The sequence below is a fragment of the Gracilinanus agilis genome, chromosome 5, assembly GCF_016433145.1.
Source record: "Gracilinanus agilis isolate LMUSP501 chromosome 5, AgileGrace, whole genome shotgun sequence".
Lineage (NCBI taxonomy): Eukaryota > Metazoa > Chordata > Mammalia > Didelphimorphia > Didelphidae > Gracilinanus > Gracilinanus agilis.
Genome location: NC_058134.1, coordinates 44401008 through 44421492, shown reverse-complemented (window position 1 = coordinate 44421492; position 20485 = coordinate 44401008). Strand labels below are relative to the sequence as shown.

The window sequence follows — 20485 nt, the reverse complement described above, 5'->3', positions numbered from 1 at the left end:
AGATTTAGAACCCATGGACTAGATGAACTTTATCTGAAGTCCCTTCAAACTCTAAAACTCCTTTGATCCTAAATCCTTTAAAGTCTTTGAATTTTAGTTTTCTCTTCTATAGAACAAGAGGTTTCAGTGAACAAAAAAAAGCATTAAGTGCTTACTACAGGCCAAGCACTGTGCTAAGCACTAGGGGTACAGATACAAGGAAGCCACATGGGCCTTGCCTTGACGAGCTCCAAAATTCTTTCCACATCAAAGATTCTATGATTTATTTTTTTAGCACATTCTAGCAAGATGGCAAGAAACTGTACTTGACTGTTTGAACTATGGAACCCAAGGTGGCTCCTGAGATCAGATCAAGACTGGACAAGCTCTGCCATAGTTCGGTTATGAATTTGGTGATTTCCCTTGGTCTTAAAATGGTTCTACAACTTTGTGCTTTTTGTTGAACCCTATTTTCTGTGGTCATTGCAAAATGTCAAGGTGCTGACTCAAGTCCTTCTTTTCCTTTTCTACTCCAACCCCTCAATTCAGGCCCTATTACCTTTGTCGTAACAGTCTCCTAACTGGTCTTCCTACCTTTAGCCTCATCCCTTTTAATTCATTCTCTCTACGCCTGCCAGATTAATCATCCTAATGAAAGCTCCAATCATGTCACACCAACGTCTCAAAAACCTTCACTGCCTTCTCTTTGCCTAAAGAGCTCCATCTCTGAACCCAAGTCCTCATTGGTGATGTGATGATTAGATAAGCAACACATGTAAAGAGCTTTGTGATTATCAAGGGTTATACAAATGCTAGTTAATAGTATTAACAATAATAATTACTCTTTAATAACCTTCGAGGCACCTTTCCAGTTACATCTTTTACTATTCTCCTACAAATATCCTGCACTCCAGCCAAAATGTACATGTTCACTCATTCTCTGAATACAATCTTTATTCACTTTGTTTCTTAGTTTGGAATTCTCCCTTCTCTCATCATCCCTTAAGATTGAAATCTTCTTTGTTCTTTAAGTCTCATCTCAAATACTACCTTCTTTGAGGAGTATCTTTATTTAAATTAAAAAAAAAACCTTCTCTTCCATTTTAGAATGAATACTGTGTATTGGCTCCAAGGCAGAAGAATGGTAAGGGTAGGCAATGGGGGTCAAGTGACTTGCCCAGGGTCACACAGCTAGGAAGTGTCTGAGGCCATATTTGAACTTGGATCTCCCATCTCTAGGCCTGGCTCTCAAATCCATTGAGCTACCCAGCTGCCCTCCTGAGGAGTATCTTTTAATGCCTCCAAATTAATGCTTTCTCCAAATCCTATTCTGGTATTTACCATATACTGCCTTGCATTATGGCTTTTTGTACTCATTTTGTTCTCCTTGCTAGGTCATAAGCTTCATGAGGGCAGAGGCTGTGTCTTTTTCATTTCTGTACACCTGGAAGCTAGGAGGTATAGTGAATAGAGTACAGGTCTTGTCAGGAAGACTCATCTGTTTTAGATGCTGACTAGCTGTGTGACCCTGCACAAGTCACTCCTGTTTTCCTCAGTTCTTCATCTTATAAAATGAACCAGAGAAGGAAATGGCAAACCAATCCAGTGTCTTTGCCAAGAAAACTCCAAATGCGGTCATGAAGAATTGGGAACAATTGAAATGACTAAATAACAAAATTCCTGGCAGGGTCTAAGCAAATGGTAGGCAATCAATCGATATTTACTGAACCGTTAGGGCAACAGATCTGTAGTTCATTCGGCTCTCTCATGTTATACAGATCGGGAAACTGAACTCTAAAGGTTAAGTGACTTGGCCAAAGTCAAACAGCTAATGAAGGGGTGGCATCAAATCCATGTCTTCTGATGCCAAACCTGGAGCTCTTTCTATTGTCCGTGATAATGACAATTGCCTTCCCCCCATCTCCCACGGAATGCAATCACCTCGAAAGGAGAGACTGTATCACTTTTGTAGCTGTATCCTCAGTGCCTAGTGGAGTGCTTGGCATTTCCTAAATGCTTGGTAATTGTGCTTTACTGTCTTTATAATCTGAATTATAATGAGATTCCCTCTCCAAATGAGGCAGATTTAGACAGCTTCTAAAGTTCGTAAAAATATTCCATTCCTTCACCTTGACCTTGAGAATGTACTTAAAGCACTTTCTCATTCCTTCTCTCAGGAAAAGAAAAGTCTCGAATCCTGAGTGAGCCTCGGCTAGCTATGCCTATTGCTGAAAACTATTTGAGTGTTTGGGCAGAATCTTGCTGTATGTAGATGGTGCTGATGAGGCTGTTAGCATCCTGAGATGCCCCTCATCTGGTACTCTCATCTTGGAGCTCTGGGATTGGAGGCTTTTTTTTTCCCTACAAGGGTCCATCGGACTAGAGACTTAACTTCAGACTTAATGTGATTTTTAAACCTTTGATGTCTCAGATCACATGGCCTGGATGTTGAATTTCATTGTGGCTGTTTTTTGTCTTTTTTTTTTTTGTGAAAGATGAGCTTCCAGTTAAGAAAAATGCTAAAACCCCCCTAGGATTCTGGTCCTTAATCAAATGTCCACAACTCATAGGCCAGTCAGAACACACCGGCAATTATCCGTCTCTGTTGGCTCCTAAGCACTTGGCAAACACATTCATCTCCACATATAAATGTGCTTGTGTCAAGGTGTTAATTGAGCTGCAGATGAATGCATTAAGAAGTAGAAAGACAAAGTACGAAGGGAGAATTATGTTTGGGAAATTTTTATTCTGAGTAAAGAAGTGTCTTGGTAGGGGGCAGCTAGGTGGCTTATGGGATGGAGAATCAGGCCTAGAGATAGGAGGTCCTGGGTTCAAATCTGGACTGGGACACTTCCTAGCTACATAACTCTGTCTAGTTCTTACTGATCTTTTGTCTTGAGCCAATACTGCTGATTATAAGATGGAAGGTAAAGGTTTAAAAGACAAAAGAAAAAAGCAGTCTTGGGATGAAATATTATTCTCAAAAGGCATAATTATCTCATATATCTTTAGTGTTCTTTCATATCCACACACAACTACCATCCTGGTTCGGGTCCTCCTCACTTCTCACCTGGGACATTACTAGTGTTTCCTAATCGGTTTCTTTGCCTTTCCTCTCTCCCTTCTCTAATCTATCCTCCACACAGCTGCTCCGCTGTTTTTCCCAAAACACAAGTCTGATTATTTCACTGCCCCGCTCAAAGAACTTGAATCCAGGTATTCCTGATATTCTAGCCAAATTTCAATCTGCAGTAATACAAAGTCTCGTGCATTTATCAAGGACAGATGAATATTTCTCGGGTCCAATTCTTCTAACAGTATGAATCAATCAAGAATTTATTAAGCACCTATTTCACACTAGGCACTGGGAAGCCAAAGATAAAACTAAAATAGTCTCTCTCTGCCCTCAAGAAACTCACATTCTAGTATGCCTTCTTCAGACAAAGATTTTATATCAAAAAGAATTATAGTTAATGCTTGTAGAAGGTCTAAAAAACTGTGTGATTCTTAGCATCTCTCCCATAGATCAATGCAAATGGACAGGATGCTCACCCACCAACTTCATTTAACAAACAAAAACCAATGTAGAGAAAACAGAAGCAAGGGCAGGTAATAAAAGATAAGCAGAAGAATATGGTATGCCACTGTTCGAATAGTGTCTGAAATGCAAAAGCTCCGAATAAGTTGAGGTTAGCAAAGGAGGAGAGCAAAAGTGATTTTTACAAAGCAGTTGGGAGAAAGAGGAGGTTCAAAGAAGGGATGAGACCTTTGCTTGGGGTAGGTGGGATCATGACAGCTGACTGCAGAGAAAGTAAGGCTGCTAATTCTTCTCTTGTTTCTGTTTTCTCTGAAAAGATTTATTTTTACACTGGAAATCATAGCACAAAAATGCTTAACAGGGGGGTGATAAATAAAATAAGTACGAAGGTAATAAGAGAGTATCCAGTTTTCCTTGGTGAATTCACATCATCTGGTCTACACATACTCCATCCTTGAATCCTGAAAGAATGGACAGATATAATTCTACTATTCATGATTATCTCAAAGATCATGGGAAATGAGAAAAATACCACAAGATTGGAGAAGAGCAACTATTATCCTAGTTTTGAAGAGAATAGTCTAGAAAACGTCCAAACTATAGGCCATTGAGATTGTCTCTGAACCCTGGAAACATTTTAGGATGATTCAGGAGATGGTTGGCCAACATCTGGAAAGGAAAATGGTAATTAATTTTTTAAATTATCTATTTATTGGAAATTGTAATTAATTTCAAAATGCTGCATGGCTTGTCAAGGTCAGCTCATCCTAGACTCACCTCCTTTCCTTTTTTTTTTTTTTTTGATAGAATCATTAAACTGTTAGATGATGAGAAATACTGTGGACAAGTTTAAAGAACCTCATATTCTTGTGGAGAATATGGAATATATAGATTAGATAATACAATCAAATGGATTCAGAATTGGTCTGATGACTGGATATGAAGAGCAACTGGTAATGATTCAATGTCACTGTGGGCAGAGGTCTTCAGTAGAGGACTAAAGGGATTTGTGCTTGGCCCTGTGCTTTTCACATTTTTATCCATGACTTGGATAAAGGCTAAAATGGTATTCTGATCACATCTGCAAGTCATAGAAAGTTGGGAAGGGTACCTAATACAAAAGATGTCAGGGCCAGGATCCAGAAGGATCTTGATAGATCAAACCAATGGGCTTCAAATAATAAGATGAAATTCAACAAAGATAAATGAAAGATTCTTTGCTTTGAAATATCAACTTCCTAAATACGGGGTTGAGCAAGGTAGGGATATGTTTAAATAGCAATTATTAAAAAAAATTGGGGGTTTTAGTGGACCACAAGCTTAATATGATTCCACAATGTGATGTAATAGATAATAAAGCTAATGTAATCTTGAGTTGCATGAAGAAAGGAATTGGGAGGTCATAGCCCCACTGTACCCTGTCCTCATTGGACTCTACCTGTAGAACTGTGTTCAGTCCTGGGCACTGAAGTTTTAAAAAGACTCTGATAAACTAGAGTGTCCAGAGGGGGGAAGATGCTAAAGGGCCTTGAGTTTATGCTATATGAAAGGAAATAGAAATGTTTAGCCTGGAGAAGGGAGGACTTGGTGTATAGTTGCAGGGTATAGTTGTCCTTGAGTGTTTGAAAGTCCATCACATGGAGGAGGGATTAGGTTTGTTCTGGGTATAATCTGGGTATATAATCAGAGAGTATAATCAGGAAAAATGGGGTAGAAATTGTAAAGAGGCCAATTTAAGCTTCATGTCAGAAGAGACTTCCTAATAATGAGAGCTTATTATAAGGACAGCAAGGCAGGACAGTAGATAAAGTTCTGGACACGGAGACAGGAAGATGGGAGTTCAAATCCAACCTCAGACACTTAATAACTGTGGGACCCTGGACCAGTCACTAAATCCTGTTTACTGAAGTTTCCTAATCTGTAAAACGAATCAGAGAAGGATATAGCAAAGTACTCCATTATCTTTGTCAAAAATTCCAAAAGGGATCATGAAGAGTCAGATACAACTGAAAAATGGCTGAACAAATCATACATGGGATGGACTGCTCAGAAGGTGGCCAGTTCCCCCTCCTTGAAGGTCTTCAAGGACCTCTAGTCATCTGGGTTATATTGGGGTCTAGATGGCTGCTTGAGGTCCCTTCTAATTCTCAATATCTGTGATTCTATGAATCTGAATAATCTGTACATAATTGTATATGAAAAAAACAATATTTATGATAATAATTAAATGGCCAAAACACACTAATATCTAATAATACATAAGAAAAAGAGAAGAAACAAAAAAGCAAACATGATTTTTAAAAAAGCAATGTATATTTAAAGAAATAAAATTGTAATCAGCTTGAGATTTAAGGTTTTCTTTATGGTTAAATGAATGTTTTAGTTGATGGTTAGCTGTCATTTGAAAAAGACGGTGATACAACTAAAAATATTAAGAATGCCTTAAAGGTACTATTTCGTTTGTTTTCCTCTTCGATACACATCTGTGGATGACTATATCTCAGAAATCCCAAGAACCGGACCATGAGGTACAGTGGAAAATGTGCTGGCTGGAGTCAAATCTCTGCTTTTCTACTTACTTCCTGTGAAACTCTTGGCCAAGTGCCTTAGCTATAAAATGAGGGGGGCCGGATTAGATGACCCTTCAGGCTCTTCCAGCTTCAAATCTATGAGTCTATCCTATGAAACTCTATTAACTTAGACCTATGAATTTTCTCTGTTATATCAGAGAACTAGGCTCAGACAGAACAAACTTGAACTACTGGCTTTTGCTCCCATTACATAATTGCCTTTCATGATGGTGAGAGGGCTAGAAGAACATCATAAAAGAAAAGATTCTGACTCATAGCCATGGCTAAGAGTGACTAATAGAACCCCAGGCATCGTCTGGATTTGGTTTGTCTCTTTCAATGATGTCTGATTAGAGAACCTCAATATTCTGCCTGAGAAAGCTGCAGTACGTATGGACGTACATTTGGGGAGGGGGCAGAAAGCTTAACATAACTTTTTAGCAGGCAGCAATAATATGAGAAAACTGGTGACTACAGGTATTTGCAACACATTTTATAGGGGATATGTCCAAGATATTGTTGTTTTTTTAAGGCAAATATTTATCAAATACTCAATTGTAAGGAATATCTTTATTCAAACTTTATAATTCATTCTATTTTTAAGTAATTATCTTGAAGAAAACATTTTCAAAAAAATTACAACTGAAAATTTTAATTTAAAAAATACTGGGGCAACTGGGTGACTTGGTGTAGATAGGGGAAATCCTGGGTTCAAATCTAACCCTGGACATTTCCTAGTTGTGTGGCCATGGGCCACTTAACCCCCCATTGCCTAGCTCTTGTGCTCTTCAGCCTTGGAATTGATACCTAGTATTGGTAAGGATTTTAAAGAAAAAAATAATTTAAAATGAGACAAAATACCAATTTTCTGAAGTCATTTGAATGTGCCTTGGGAATATCTGGCATTCATATACATACATACACACACACGGACATATGGTATCCCATATACATATATAAACACATGCATATATATTTATGTGTATATATACTTATATATACACACATTGGGATATCTGGCATCCCATATATATACACACACACACATATTTATTTAGGTATATATGTATTCATGCAGAGACATCTGGCATCCCATATATATGTGTGTGTATATATATATACACACACACACACAGATATATTTATGTATTATTATGTATACACACATACACATGGCTTTGTTGATGATGAGTGAAGAGGATCTCAAACATCTAAGAAGTTTATTCTAAAAATGCATTCCTTTAGTCCAGATATTCTTTACCCTCAACTTTCTAAAAGAATATTTTGATAACTCTATTTTAATATAATGGTTTCCTTTGTAATCTTTTGTATTTTATTTTGTACATTTAAAGACCCTTATTCTGAGAAAGAGGCCCATTGGCTTTGCCAGATTGCCAAAGGAGTTCATAATACAAAAAAAAAACAAAAAAAACTAAGAATCCCAATTTGGAAAAAAAATCATTATAGAGTTAAAAAAATTCAGAGATTGCACAGAACAAATCCATTGCTATGAATTTTCATTTTGTAAAATTTTGTAATTTTTTTACAAATTTACAAAATTACAAAATTTTCATTTTGTAAAATAATCTGCTGAAAAACCAAACTTTCTCCTTGGACCTCCAAAGAGAACACCAGTAGAGAGTTCTCTGCGATATTGCCCAAGCAAAGAGAAAATAGAAGACATTTCTTAGTGTGCCAAGGTCACTCAAGCTCCCTCTTCCAACTCTCCAGGAGAAATGAAGCAACAGCCTCTCTTCACTTCCTCAGCCCCCTCCCAGCAATATCAGACACTGCTAGGAGGGCTGAACACACCCCTGAGAGCACAGGGAGTCGCCCTCCTGAGCCAGCAGGGTCCATCAGCAGGAGTGGTGATGGAGCCCAGGAGGGGTTGTGGGAGCCAGGAGGGGAAGGACGTGGCGATGCCTGCTGTAAAGTTTAATGATCTGATCCTACCTTCTACAAGCCACAGGAGAGCGGGAGCTCTGAATGGCAATGTGGGGGCGTCTCTGTTGGATGTACATCAGGAAAAGTAAACCCACAGAGCTCGTGGCATGAGGCCATGATTTATCGGTCACATGCACTCAGACTGTGACCATTTTCTAAGGTGGCCCACACTGGGGCCTGGGAAGGTGGACATCTGCAGTTCAGAATAGAAACCTGTATGAATTTGGGGTTGATGTCTTCCTCCTGATATATTATGAGTTAAGAAGGAAAGGGACACAAGTCAAACTTCACCGATTTTTCCTGGTTAAAAGGAATTCCAATCTAAGAATGGAAAATCTCAATTATAACACATTTTTACAACCTCAAACTAGGAGAAACATTGGTGTTTGAGGCCTTACTAATGGAGAAGAAGGATTTATAATCACTCAATCAGCTCCTCATAAATAAATGAATGATTCTTAAATCCTAAAATGGCTATTTAATAGCAATTTATGTTTGAATACAGAAAAACAACATCATCACAGAAGACGGCAGAAGGAAATTCAGAAGAGAACAAAGACTTGCTACCATGAACCTTTTATAATTTATTATACACTTTAAAAACCTATCAAATGATGTAAAGGTGTTTCCTACAATCCTCCCACTTCAAGCAATTTATATTTGTTTAGTGTTTTGTAGCTTGCAAAGCAATTTCATATATATGTATACATACATGTGTATAATTTCATTTGATTTTTTTTTAAACCCTCACCTTCCATCTTGGAGTCAATACTATGTATTGGCTCCTTGGTGGAAGAGTGGTAAGGGTAGGCAATGGGGGTCAAGTGACTTGCCCAGGGTCACACAGCTGGGAAGTGTCTGAGGCCGGATTTGAACCTAGGACCTCCTGTCTCTAGGTCTGGCTCTCAGTCCACTGAGCTACCCAGCTGCCCCCATTTGGTTTTCATATATATAATAATCCATTCAATAATAACCCAAAGAGGTTAGCAAAGGAGGAACTTGGCTCAGAGATATTAGTGATTTGTCTATGTTCACATAGCAAGTATCAGAGGCATATATCTTGGCTTTAAAAATATGTATTATTATTGTAAAAGATGCCTCTCTTAAAGGGATTTAGAAAGCCTAAATAGTTTGTTAAATAGACTAAAGAGCATCTCTGTAATTTATTTCCCCTCTTTGCCTCCTCACTCTTGAGTGAAACAAAGTTACTAAGAATGTTACATTAGCAGAGTATGAATTAAAAGTTGTTTTTTTTTCTAATGTAGAGTCTCATTACTTCTATGACAATGTGTCACGTTTCTAATTATCCTCACTTTGGAAAGAAGCCACCAGATATTGGAGGATAAAGAGTTCAGTGGCTAGATTTAGCATCAGGAGGACTCTGGTTCAAACACAGACCACTGGGAAGTCATTTAAGCTGAGATTCAGTTTCCTCATGTAGAAAATGGGTATTCCATCACAATTTTAGAGTTAGAAGAGATCTGAGTGGCCAATCACCCGATCGGCCTCTTCTTGAAGACCTCCAAGGAGGGAAGAACCCTGTCTCCCACTTTCTGGAACATCCCATTCACCTCGTAAATAACTCTCCTTGTTGGGAAGCTTTTCCTGACATGGAATTAAATTTTGCCTCTTACAGCATCTCCCCTCTGCTCCTAGTTTTGGCTATGGTATGTCTCTTGAGTTTTCTTTTCTCCAGGCTAATTCTGCCCAGTTTCTTACTCAAACTTCATGAAGCAACATCCAGCTGTCCTTCTCTGGACACTCTGTGAGTCATCAATGACTGCTGCTTCTTTTAAAAAAAAAAATCCAACAAACCCTTACTTTCCACTTTGGAACTAATACCACGTATCTTGGGTCCAAGGCAGAAGAGCACTAAGGGCTAAGCAATGGGGGTGAAGTGATTCTCCCAGAGTCACAGAGCTAGGAAGTGTCTACAGCCAGATTTAAACCCATAACCTCCCATCTTTAGGCTTGGCTATCAAACCATTGAGCCATCTCGCTGCCCCTATCCATGCCCTTCTTAAAATATGGCTCCAAGAATTCAGAAGTAGTTTGACTTGAGCAGAGTACTGAAGGACCATCACCTCTTGATTCCTGGAAGCCACGCTTCCTCAAGGCAGCCCAAAATCAAAGGAGATTTTTTTGGGGCGTGTGGCTAACCCATCACACTGCTCTTACACTGAGCTTGTGGTCCACTAACACTTTAGATTTTTTTCCCCCTTCAAATGACTCCTCCTTGTCCCTCCCTCATTTTCCCCTAATGAAACTTGTAGAACTTGTTTCACAGAGTTTTTCTGAGGCTCAAATCTCCAAAAAGTGCTCTGAAACCCTAAAGCGCATCAGCAGTTATTAATTCTTAGCTGAAAAGATGTACCCTCAGGGTAGATTTCATAATTAAGACCTTGTGAATAATCAATGATAAATGCTTACATGTATACATACACACATATAGACACACATAAAGTTATAAACGTGTGTCTATAGCTGCGTTCATAGTATGGTTTTAAGATCCACAACATACTTTACAAATATTATCTCAGTTGACTCTCACAACAACTCTGGGAGGTAAATGCTATTATTAACCCCAACTTATGGATGAGGAAACTAAGATTGAAGGAGGATAAGTGACTGCCCACAGAGCTAATAAATGTCTGAGGCAGGGTTTGAATGCAGATGTTCCTGACCCTCGGTCCAGTGCTCTATCCACTGAACCATCTAGCTGCCTGCCTTGTCCTTCTAAATGATGAATCAGTCAAGGGGCTCAGTGTAACGTTGCTACAATCTATATGAAGACCATTCAGAAATGGATGTGCTTTTCACCCAATGGTTTCAGCTCTAGGTCACTCTCCCTTCTTTCTGGTATCATAAAGAAAAAAATGTCTGCCTTACCCATCTTCTTTGGGGTCAAAGACACACAGAACTGGAGATCCAGCTGCTTGCCACTCATTGGGCTGCAGTTGGAGATGTTGACCCAGAAGTTGTGATGCAGGTCTTTGGGCTTAGGCAGCGGTTCATCATCTCTGCTTACAATCTCTTCGGCCTTTGCCTTTTGCTCCTGGATGATCATGAAGGCTCGGCCCGTCTCACAGGACACCCCCATTCGATCCTTGGAGAATGTCAGGTGGGCCACTTGATGGCTGGGGACAGAGATGTTCCAGGAGACTGAGGTTAAAGGGGGCAGACCCCGATCCGAGTTAGGGGTCCGCAAGTAAACTTTGGCTTTTGAATCTGGGGTCACGGTGAAAACGCCTTCATCTGCAGGAAAGAAAAGAGATCCAGCTGAATAATTTCCTTTTTTCCTTTAGGCATACAGTGGTGGCAAACTATTAAAGGTAGCGAAAACACTGTGTGGATCCTGGGTCCAAATTTGCCCTGGGCCTTTTTTAAAAAGACAATTCAATTTGTGAGTCCTTGACCCAACCTATCTCTCCAGTGTCACTGGACTTCACTCTCTTCCCAAGTTCCATGCAGATTGGCCTCACTATTTCTCAACACTCCATCTCCATGACTGGAAGGCGCTCCCCCTCGTTGAGTCCCTCTTTCCTTTGAAGATTTAGCTCAAGCATTATCTCCTTCATGAAGCCTTTCTTCATCCCACCAATTGCTAGTGCCCTCCCTCCCTTGTGTATACATTTTTTTTAACCCTTACCTTCTATCTTGGAGTCAATACTGTTACAGAGGCCTGGCTCTCAATCCACTGAGCTACCCAGCTGCCCCCCTGTATACATATTTTTATTTATTCACTGTGTTTTTGCTCTATGGACACATATTTGAACTTGCTGTCTCCCCCATTAAAATATAAGGTCCTTGTGATGGGGATGATTTCATTTCTGTACTTGTCTCCTCAGTGCCTAGAAATATGATATGTGGAAGGATTTTCCAGAGTTGTCTTGGGTGATCCCTTCCAACAACAACAAAGGACCCTCATTGTCAGGAAATCCTTCTTTACATTTTTTTTTACAGTAGAGAAAAGCATCTCACCTTTGAGAGAGTGTATAAATGTCACCGTCATCCCCTGTCTGAAAGATTCATTAGAGAACCCTGGTGAGAATGTTCTGAGGACCACAGAGATGTTTGTTTTCACCTGAATCTTCTCAATTGCCCCACCAGGACAAAAGGAGCCAAAATAGAGGTTCTGGCCTTGACCAGCACTGGATAGCACATAACTGAAGGTGGTGTTACAGTTCTTCTCATGAGTGTGCTGCTGAAGCTTCTGGGTTGGTGTCAACTGGAGGCTAATTTTATCCTTTGGAACTAGCAGCTTCCAGGCATAGTCATGTAACTCAACAGGTAGCTGGATGATGTCACTGGGGACAAGAAGAGGGTAGCTCTTCCTGGTACAGTACCCAATGTCTGTACAACCTACACAAATAAGGGGAGAAGACCAATCAATAAGACAAGCATGAATTGAATCCCTACTTTGTGCCAGGCATTGGGGTACAGATTTAAAAGAAAAAAGTAACTTCATATCCTCAAGGAGCTTCAAACTCTATTGGGGGAGATTAAATATTGAATTGTTAATATAGCAATACATTAAATATTAAACAGACCAAACTTATTTAAAGATATTTTAGAGGGTGATTCTTTCCTCTTTTTCTAAAGTCATAGGGTAGGGGGCAAATCACAAAGTAATTAAATACCAGGACTTAGTAAAAGTAAAATCTTTTGTTGTTGTTTTTTTCATAATCTGTGAGAAATTTGGATTTGGGTAATGATTCAGTTATTTACTAACTGTGTATGATCTTGGACAAATAAGTTGACTTTTGTGGGTTCCAGTTTCTCCATCTTTAAATGGAGAAGGTGGACTAAGTTTTTGTTCAATTCAAGTAAACGACTTAACGCTTTTATTAATCACTTACTATATACAAGGGAGAGAAAAATGAAAAACGATAGTTGCTTCAATCAAGGTAGCTTAATCTAAAAAAAAAAAAAAAGGAGAAGTATGAGAAGCCCAGAAATAAACCCAGTGCCTTGAAGAATGTCACTGGGGCACAGGAAAGATCTTGACACAATACAATAAGAAATGTGAAGGAGGAGGGAGAACTTGCTTTTATTTAGGAGGTGAGGGAAGGTATATATCAGTGGAGATAGTACCTGAGCTGTGCTTTAAAACAGTAATTCCCAAAGTGGGCACCACCGCCCCCTGGTGGGTGCTGCAGCAATCCAGGGAGGCGGTGATGGCCACATTTTTTTTTTTTGTATTACATTCTATTCTGAGTTCAATAAATAGTTTCATAATTTCCAGGGGTGCTAAGTACTATTTTTTCTGGAAAGGGGGCAGTAGGCCAAAAAGTTTGGGAACCACTGCTTTAGAAGATTCAACAGTTGGTGATGTCAAAGGCATGACTTTTAAACATAGGGTTCAATCTGTGTGAAGGTAGAAGGGTAGAAGAAGAATAGTATGATGTGGAAAGACTTGAATGTCAAATTGAGGTTCTCAAGCAGAGGAGTGGAATTTTGTGCTTTTAGAAGATTATGATGGCAGAAGAATGAAGGGAATCGAGAAGGAAGAGATCAAAGATAAGGAGTCCAGGAAAGAGGTAATGAAGGTTTCCCTTAAGAACAGGGCCACTTGAGTGGAAATGAAGGGCTATGAGGGTGTGAGAGCTTTAGTGTAGAGAGACTCAACAAGTATTGGGACTTGACAACTGACTGAATATTGAGGGAGAAGGCATAGTTGAAGATGACATACAGTAGGCACCTAATAAATGCCAGTTGACTAACTTAAGTTATTTTTAAAGTCTGAGTGATTGAAAGGGATGGTGGTCCCATCAGCAGAAATAGGAAAGTTAGATAGAGTTGCAGGTTTCAAGGGAAGAGGGACTTTGAGTAGGATAGCCAAGTGGAGATGTCCAACAGGAAGTAGAGAGAGAATTGACAGCTGGAATTCAAGAGAAAGAGTAGGGGTAGAGATGTAGATTTGGATAGAGGTGATAACTGAAGTCACAAGAGTGAATGGGATCAAAAAGAAAAATAACGGATTGAGGGGAGAGAAGAGAGCCAAGGACCAAAAGTCACAGATACTATTGGAAGTTGGGAGAAAGAAGACAAAGATAAGGAGCTCTCAAAGGACTTGTTGGACAGATAGGAAGACAAAGACCATTTTAATAGAAGCCAAGTTCAGAAAGAGTATAAATTAGGAGAAAATGGTTGATAGTTGAAAAGAAAAAGTGAGGTCAAGAAAAAAAAGACTTAGAAAAGGCCTTTGTAGCCAATAATTATGAGGCTGTTGGCAACCCTGGAAAGAAGTTTTAGCACAAAAATGGTGTGGATACTGATTGCAGACAGTTAAGGTGTGAGTGGGTAGTAAATTTCTGGAGGAATAGAGTGATAACCTGAAAGGGAAGCAGGGCAAAGGACAGTTTTTAAGACAGGTGGAACTAGAGCATGCTTGTAAGGCAGAGGCAAAGGAGCCAGCAGTGAGTAAGAATTTAGGGAGAAGAAAAAGAAGAGACAAAGAATCATGGAGCGAGATCTTGGAGGAAATGGAAGGGGGTAGAATAGAAGAGACAGGTAGAAGGAGTCCAACTCTGCCATGGAAAGGACAGAGAACAAGATAGATGAAAAAAAATGTGGTGGAATGGAGTTAAGGAACTCCTTACTAGTCTTTAATCTTCTCAATAAAGTAAAAAGAGAAGTTAGAGGCAGGGAAAAAGTTGGGAGCTTGAGGGAAGGTCTGGAACAGCCACTGTAGGGAATATGGTAGACGGTCCATAAGAGATGAAGAGAGGGATTGTCCTGAAGTAATGAGGATCCAGTTGAAGTTAGAGAACTGAATTTGAAGGGCCCCAGTCAGCATAGCTTCAAAATTTCCACTAGCCATGCCTGGTGTCTCTGGGTTTATAGCACAAAGGTGGACTGTGGAGGTTGTTCAGAGTTGGGAATTAGCAGGGACAGGAAAAATAGAGAATCAAGAGGGTAAAGGATTCAAGATTGTCAGATAGAAGCACATCACTGAGACTAGTCATAACAAGGGCAAAGAGTAGTTTCAAGAGATGGGAGATAGGCAAGGGCAGGAAATTATGATGACAGCAGGGGATTTGAGAGGTTAGGATTGGGAAGTAGAGTAGATGCAAAAAGATGAGTGAGTCCAAGATATGACCACTCCCTGAGAGTCAGGCTAAGGCTAAGTGTCTTTGGTGCTGAGCGAGTTGATTAACTGAAAGGCCAGACTGTTAGAAACATCATTGATATTAATTTTTTTTCAAACTCTTAACTTCCATCTTGGACTCAATACTAAATATTGGTTCCATGGCAGAAGAGTAGTAAGGACTAGGCAATGGGAGTTAAGTGACTTACTCAGAAGTGTCTGAGGTTAGATTTGAACCCAGGACTTCCCATCTCTAAATCTGGCTCTCAATCCATTGAACCACCTAGTTGCTCCCATTGATATTAATTTTGATGAAGGCAGGGTTCAAGGTAGAGTGAAAGAGGTCAAACTCACTTGGGTGGGTAGAAACGTCCTGGAAGTCTTTGGGATAGAGTGATATAAGATGGTGGGAGATCCCATCTCTAAAATTCTGTGATTCTATTTTCTAAAAGTTGTTTTTTGAAATTTATCAACTTCATTTCTCCGGGCAAAGATTCTTAACTTTTTTACGTTATGGGACTCCTCTGGCAGTCTGGTGAAGCCTCGAGTCCCCTTCTCAGAATTCCATTTTTAAGTAATTGAAGGAAATATTAAATTTTGATGAAAACAAAGATGGATTTTTTCCCATCCAAGTTCATGGACCTCTTGAAATCTATCAGCCTGGCTCTAAGGTGTCTCAAGCTGAGGGTTTATGATGCCTGGGATCTTTGGCTTTGGGGTCATTCCATTACTATGGGAACCAACGAAAACACGAGATTTATTCCTCCCCACCCAAAGCATATTAGATATTCAGGGCTCATCTATAATGACTACCTCTTAAGAGTCAACGTCTGTGATGGCTCCACCATCTCATTCATTGCATATGACCTGGGCAAAAAGATGGGTGACGAGAATGAGCCTCCTCACTTTAAAGATTATCCTTTCCAACATTCATTCCTGCACTCTGTAAATGAGGCAACTGACCCCCAGAGAGGCTCCAGTGCCTCATCCCAGGTCACATAGCGAGCTATGCAGGCACTGAAACTACCTAGGAATGCAGGTGGCCTGACAGGTGGCTACTTTTTGAATACCACCATATTGAAGAGACCATAGAAGCAGCTGACCTCGCCGCAGAACTGCATAAAAGGGCCATCAGGTAGTGTGAAAGAACATTTGCTTCTGATAATGTTCCTCTTGTTATGGCAGATACAGTAAGTCCCCACTTTCTTTAAATCCTTACTTTCTGTCTTAGTATTAATTCTTTTTTTAAAAACATTTATTAATATTTATATTTTAGAAAAGTTAACATGGTTACATGATTATGCTCTTACTTTCCCCCTTACCCCCCACTTAGTATTAATTCTAAGACAGATGAATGGTAAGTGCTGGCAATTGGAGTTAAATGACTTGACCAAGGTCACATAGCTGAGATCTTCCTGAGGCCATATTTGAACCCAGGTCCTCTCAGCTCCAGGCCAGGCACATAGTACACAGGTGTCTAATGAGTATTAATGAATTAGAGCACTACATTTTGAGCTTGTTGGGTCATTATTTTTGTAGAAATGAATGCTCCCTTTCTTTCTTTCCTTCCTTCCCCTTCCACCACCAGAAAACAAGAAAGTGGGGTGCAGAGTAGGTAGAGTGAAAGAAGTCCAGAGAAATAGAACAGAAGAGACCCGGATCCTCCAAGGGTAAGGAGAAGACACCAAGAACAGGAAAACACATCCTACTTATCGTTTTTTCCGCGTTGATCCACAGGCGAGTCATGTCGTCACAAAGGAAAGAAATCTCATGTTTGCTGCCGGCCGTCAGGGTCACGTTGGGGTTGCATTTTCTGGGCCCCTCGCAGATTAAGCAGGCACGGACAAAGCGTCGGCTCATCTTGACTGGTCTCGGCTCAATGGTCAACGACATGGCTTTTTCTTTGCTCAAATCAACTGTGTAGACCTTGTCTGAAAAAAATAAAGGAAAAAAAAAAAACCCCATGAGTAGCCACCAAAGAAATGCCAAGGTAGACCGAATAATAGAGTGGGGAATATGATGGCTTTGGAGGCGGGAAGAAGACCTGGCCTTGATTTCTTTTTAAACCCTTATTTTCTGTCTTTGTATTGGTTCCAAGGCAGACTTAAAGTGGCAAAGGCAGGGCCAGCAGAGGCAAGTAGCTTGCCAACGGTCACATAGCTAGGAAGTGTCTGAGGCCACATTTGAACCCAGGACCTCCCAACTCTAAGTCTGATGCTCTATTGGCTTTGAATTTTGCTTTGGATAATAACTACCTGTGCAACTCTAGACAAGTGATTTCAATATCTGTAAAATATGTAAAATGTAAAAATCTGAAAAAAATGTAAAAAAAAAAAACGGGCCTAACAATAGCACCTTGCTCTTAGGGTTATTGTGTGGATCAAATGATCCTTTGTACTCTGAAACTTAGAGACGGCAGGCCAGAGTGGACTCTGAGTCAGGAAGAATTGAATTCAAACCTGAGATGTACCATTCCGTGTCTTTGGGTCCAAGTTTCCTCATCTGTAAGATCAGATTGTAAGACCCATTAAATTGTAAGCTCCTTGAGGGCAGGGGCTGTCTTTGGTCTCTTTTGTATCCTCAGTGCTAAGCAATAAGCCTGGCACATAAGAGGCATTTAAAAAATGTTTAATGAATGGAATTAATATAAAAGAGGTGCTATGGCCATTTGCAGTATGAAAGTTTAGTGGAAAAGAAACAGGAAAGGGGGCAGCTGGGTGGCTCAGTGGATGGAGAGTCAGTCCTGGAGAGAGGAGGTCCTGGGTTCAAACCTGGCCTCAGATGCTTCCCAGCTGTGTGACCCTGGGCAAGTCACTTGACCCCCATTGCCCAGCCCTTACCACTCTTCTGCCTTGGAACCAATACACAGTATTGATTCTAAGATGGAAGGTGAGGGTCTAAAAAAAGAAAAGAAATAGGAAAGCTTTTCTCCCACCACCAAAGTCACCCTCCCATATTCCATATCATAACTGTGCAAAGTCAGCCTGAAACTCCCAACAAATGACTGGAGTAGGGAGAAGGCTAGGAGAAAAACTGCCAAAAGTAGGGCTAGAAACTGAAGGTGATGCAAGACTCTCTCAGAGATGATGAGATACAATTCATATCTTCCGATCTTATTTGTACTAGCAGTCCGAAGGGGATTAATCAGGGGGACAGTCTTTGCTTTCTGTTTTTTATCACCAGTCAGCCATTAGCTAAGTAAAAAATGCTCCTGTTGAAATATCAAGTACTCTCATCAGTCGCTTTCCAATCACAGCAAGATCCAAGAGATGGAAATGTGGCAATAGCTATAGAGAAGAGTAACTAGATTGGGAATAAAATCTAGTGATGGAGGGTATTCCCCTCTCAACTCACTCAGTTTTCCAATGGTGTGTACTTTTCAGACTCTAAGACTTCACAAATTCTTGTGAATTCTTGTGAAATTTACTGGCCACCATTTTGTTTCAAGATGGTGTATAAGCCCAAATCAAATTTAAAATATATTATGATATACTTATCACAAAAGTTGTTGTGTCTGACTCTGTGGTCCTATGGACTGTCTATAGGATTTTCTTGTGGTTTGCCATTTCCTTCTCCAGTGGAATAAAGCAAAAAGGTTAAGAGACTTTCCCAGGGTCACACAGTAAGTATCTGAGGCTGGATTTGAACTCAGGTTTTTCTGACCACAGGAACAACACTTTATGCACCGAGTGAGATGGCTCAGTGGACAGAGAGCCAGGCCTAGAGAATAAAGATCCTGGGTTCAGATCTGACCTCAGACACTTCCCAGCTGTGTGATCCTGGGCAAGTTACTTAATCCCCATTGTCTAGCCCTTACTACTTTCTGCCTGGGAATCAATACAGAAAGTAAGAGATTGTTAAAAAAGTTTTTTTTTGTATTGTGCAGTTTTATATTTATACTTGTCTTAACTAAGCCCATCAAATCCATGCCATCATATACAAGATAGGTTTAACCTGGGAGTTCTTCACTTTTTTGTATTATGCCCCCCTATGGCACTCTAGTGAAGCTTATAGGTCCTTCTTCAGGATAATGTTTTTAAATGCAAAATATTATAAAAGAAATAAAATAGTTATCAAAATATAAGAAAAGAAACCCAAGTTCATGGAATCCAGATTAAGAACCCCAGATTTAACTTGAGGAAATTCCCACACTAGAAATATCTGAAAAGCCTATTTTTTAGGCAAATAGAAAATGTTAAGTATTTATTATGTGTCAGGAACTATGCTAAATTAAATAAAAAACCTTATGAAATTCTCCAAATATTTTAATATAATTTTAGCAATATAAAATTCCCTCTTTGAAGACCAGAGTATTTTCTTCTATTTTTGACCTTTCTTTTGGCTTTATCAGATAAATAGCCTTCAGGGTTTCTTAGGAGTCACACAGTTGGAACACACTCAATGCTACTAGCTGCCCTAAAGCAAATTTATTAGGGCTGAAAGAATTCCAGGTACACAGTATGGAAATTGTCAAAACACACCCAGCAGCCACATACAAATTCTTTTAAGTATAACAAGGGAGAACAAGAAAGACTGCTATTCTCTGTCTGAACTATGGTTGCCCTGAATTGTTTGGATAAGACTGTTTTTGTAACTTAAAGTTTTTTCTCTTAGTCTAAGAAAAAATGTTGAAAACAGACTTTACATGAGGCGAATCTATTCAGGATACTGCTAGCTACTGTATTGTGTACAAAGATGCCACATATCCCACCTATGAGGCTATTCTCTTAGTATTCATTATTCTCCTCTATAAATCGTTGGGAGAATGATCTATAGACACACTGAGGGTAACCTTGATGAAAGTCCTCAGAGACAGACAGACAGACAGACAGACATTGGATTGCACTGAGTAAACTGTGCATTGCTTCTGATGATTCCACCATGCTTTCCCAGTCTATCCTCTCATGAAAAAAAAACCCTCCAAAGTGTAGTACAAATAGTGCTGAATTTTCCAGGTGAACACAGTCATAGGAGCCAAGTCTGAATTCTGGTTCTGCCTGGATTCTTCCTGTTTGACCTTGAGTGAGTCATGATGACCTCTCAGGGATCCAATTTTCCCATCTATAAAATAGTGTTGGAATAGATGGTTTCTATGATTTTTATGCTCCTAATAAATGTTCTCCCCATTGCAGATCTTGAATTGATAATATTTACATACATTTGATAAAAATTCTTTGAAAATATTATCTCATTTTATCCTCCCAATGACTTGGGGAGGTAGATACAATTATTATCCCCATTTTCTACATGAGGAAGCAGGGGCTGAAAGAGGTTAAAACTGATTTGCCTAGAGTCACCCAGTGTGTGTCTGAGGTGAGATCTGAACACAGGTATTTCTGACTCTGGTTGGAGTGGTCTACCTGG

The 20485-nt window shown here is 39.7% G+C and overlaps 1 protein-coding gene across 1 annotated transcript in view; it reads right to left on the bottom strand.

Annotated features, from left to right (window-relative positions):
- Positions 1–20485, bottom strand: part of CDCP1 (CUB domain containing protein 1) — a 47000-nt gene that overhangs the window by 5334 nt on the left and 21181 nt on the right. Inside the window, exons 5-7 of the mRNA XM_044678904.1 lie at positions 16831–17052; positions 12013–12393; positions 10921–11286 (exon numbers count right to left, since the gene is read on the bottom strand). Of these exons, the coding sequence (XP_044534839.1) occupies positions 10921–11286; positions 12013–12393; positions 16831–17052 (969 nt within the window). The remainder of the gene's footprint in view (positions 1–10920; positions 11287–12012; positions 12394–16830; positions 17053–20485) is intronic.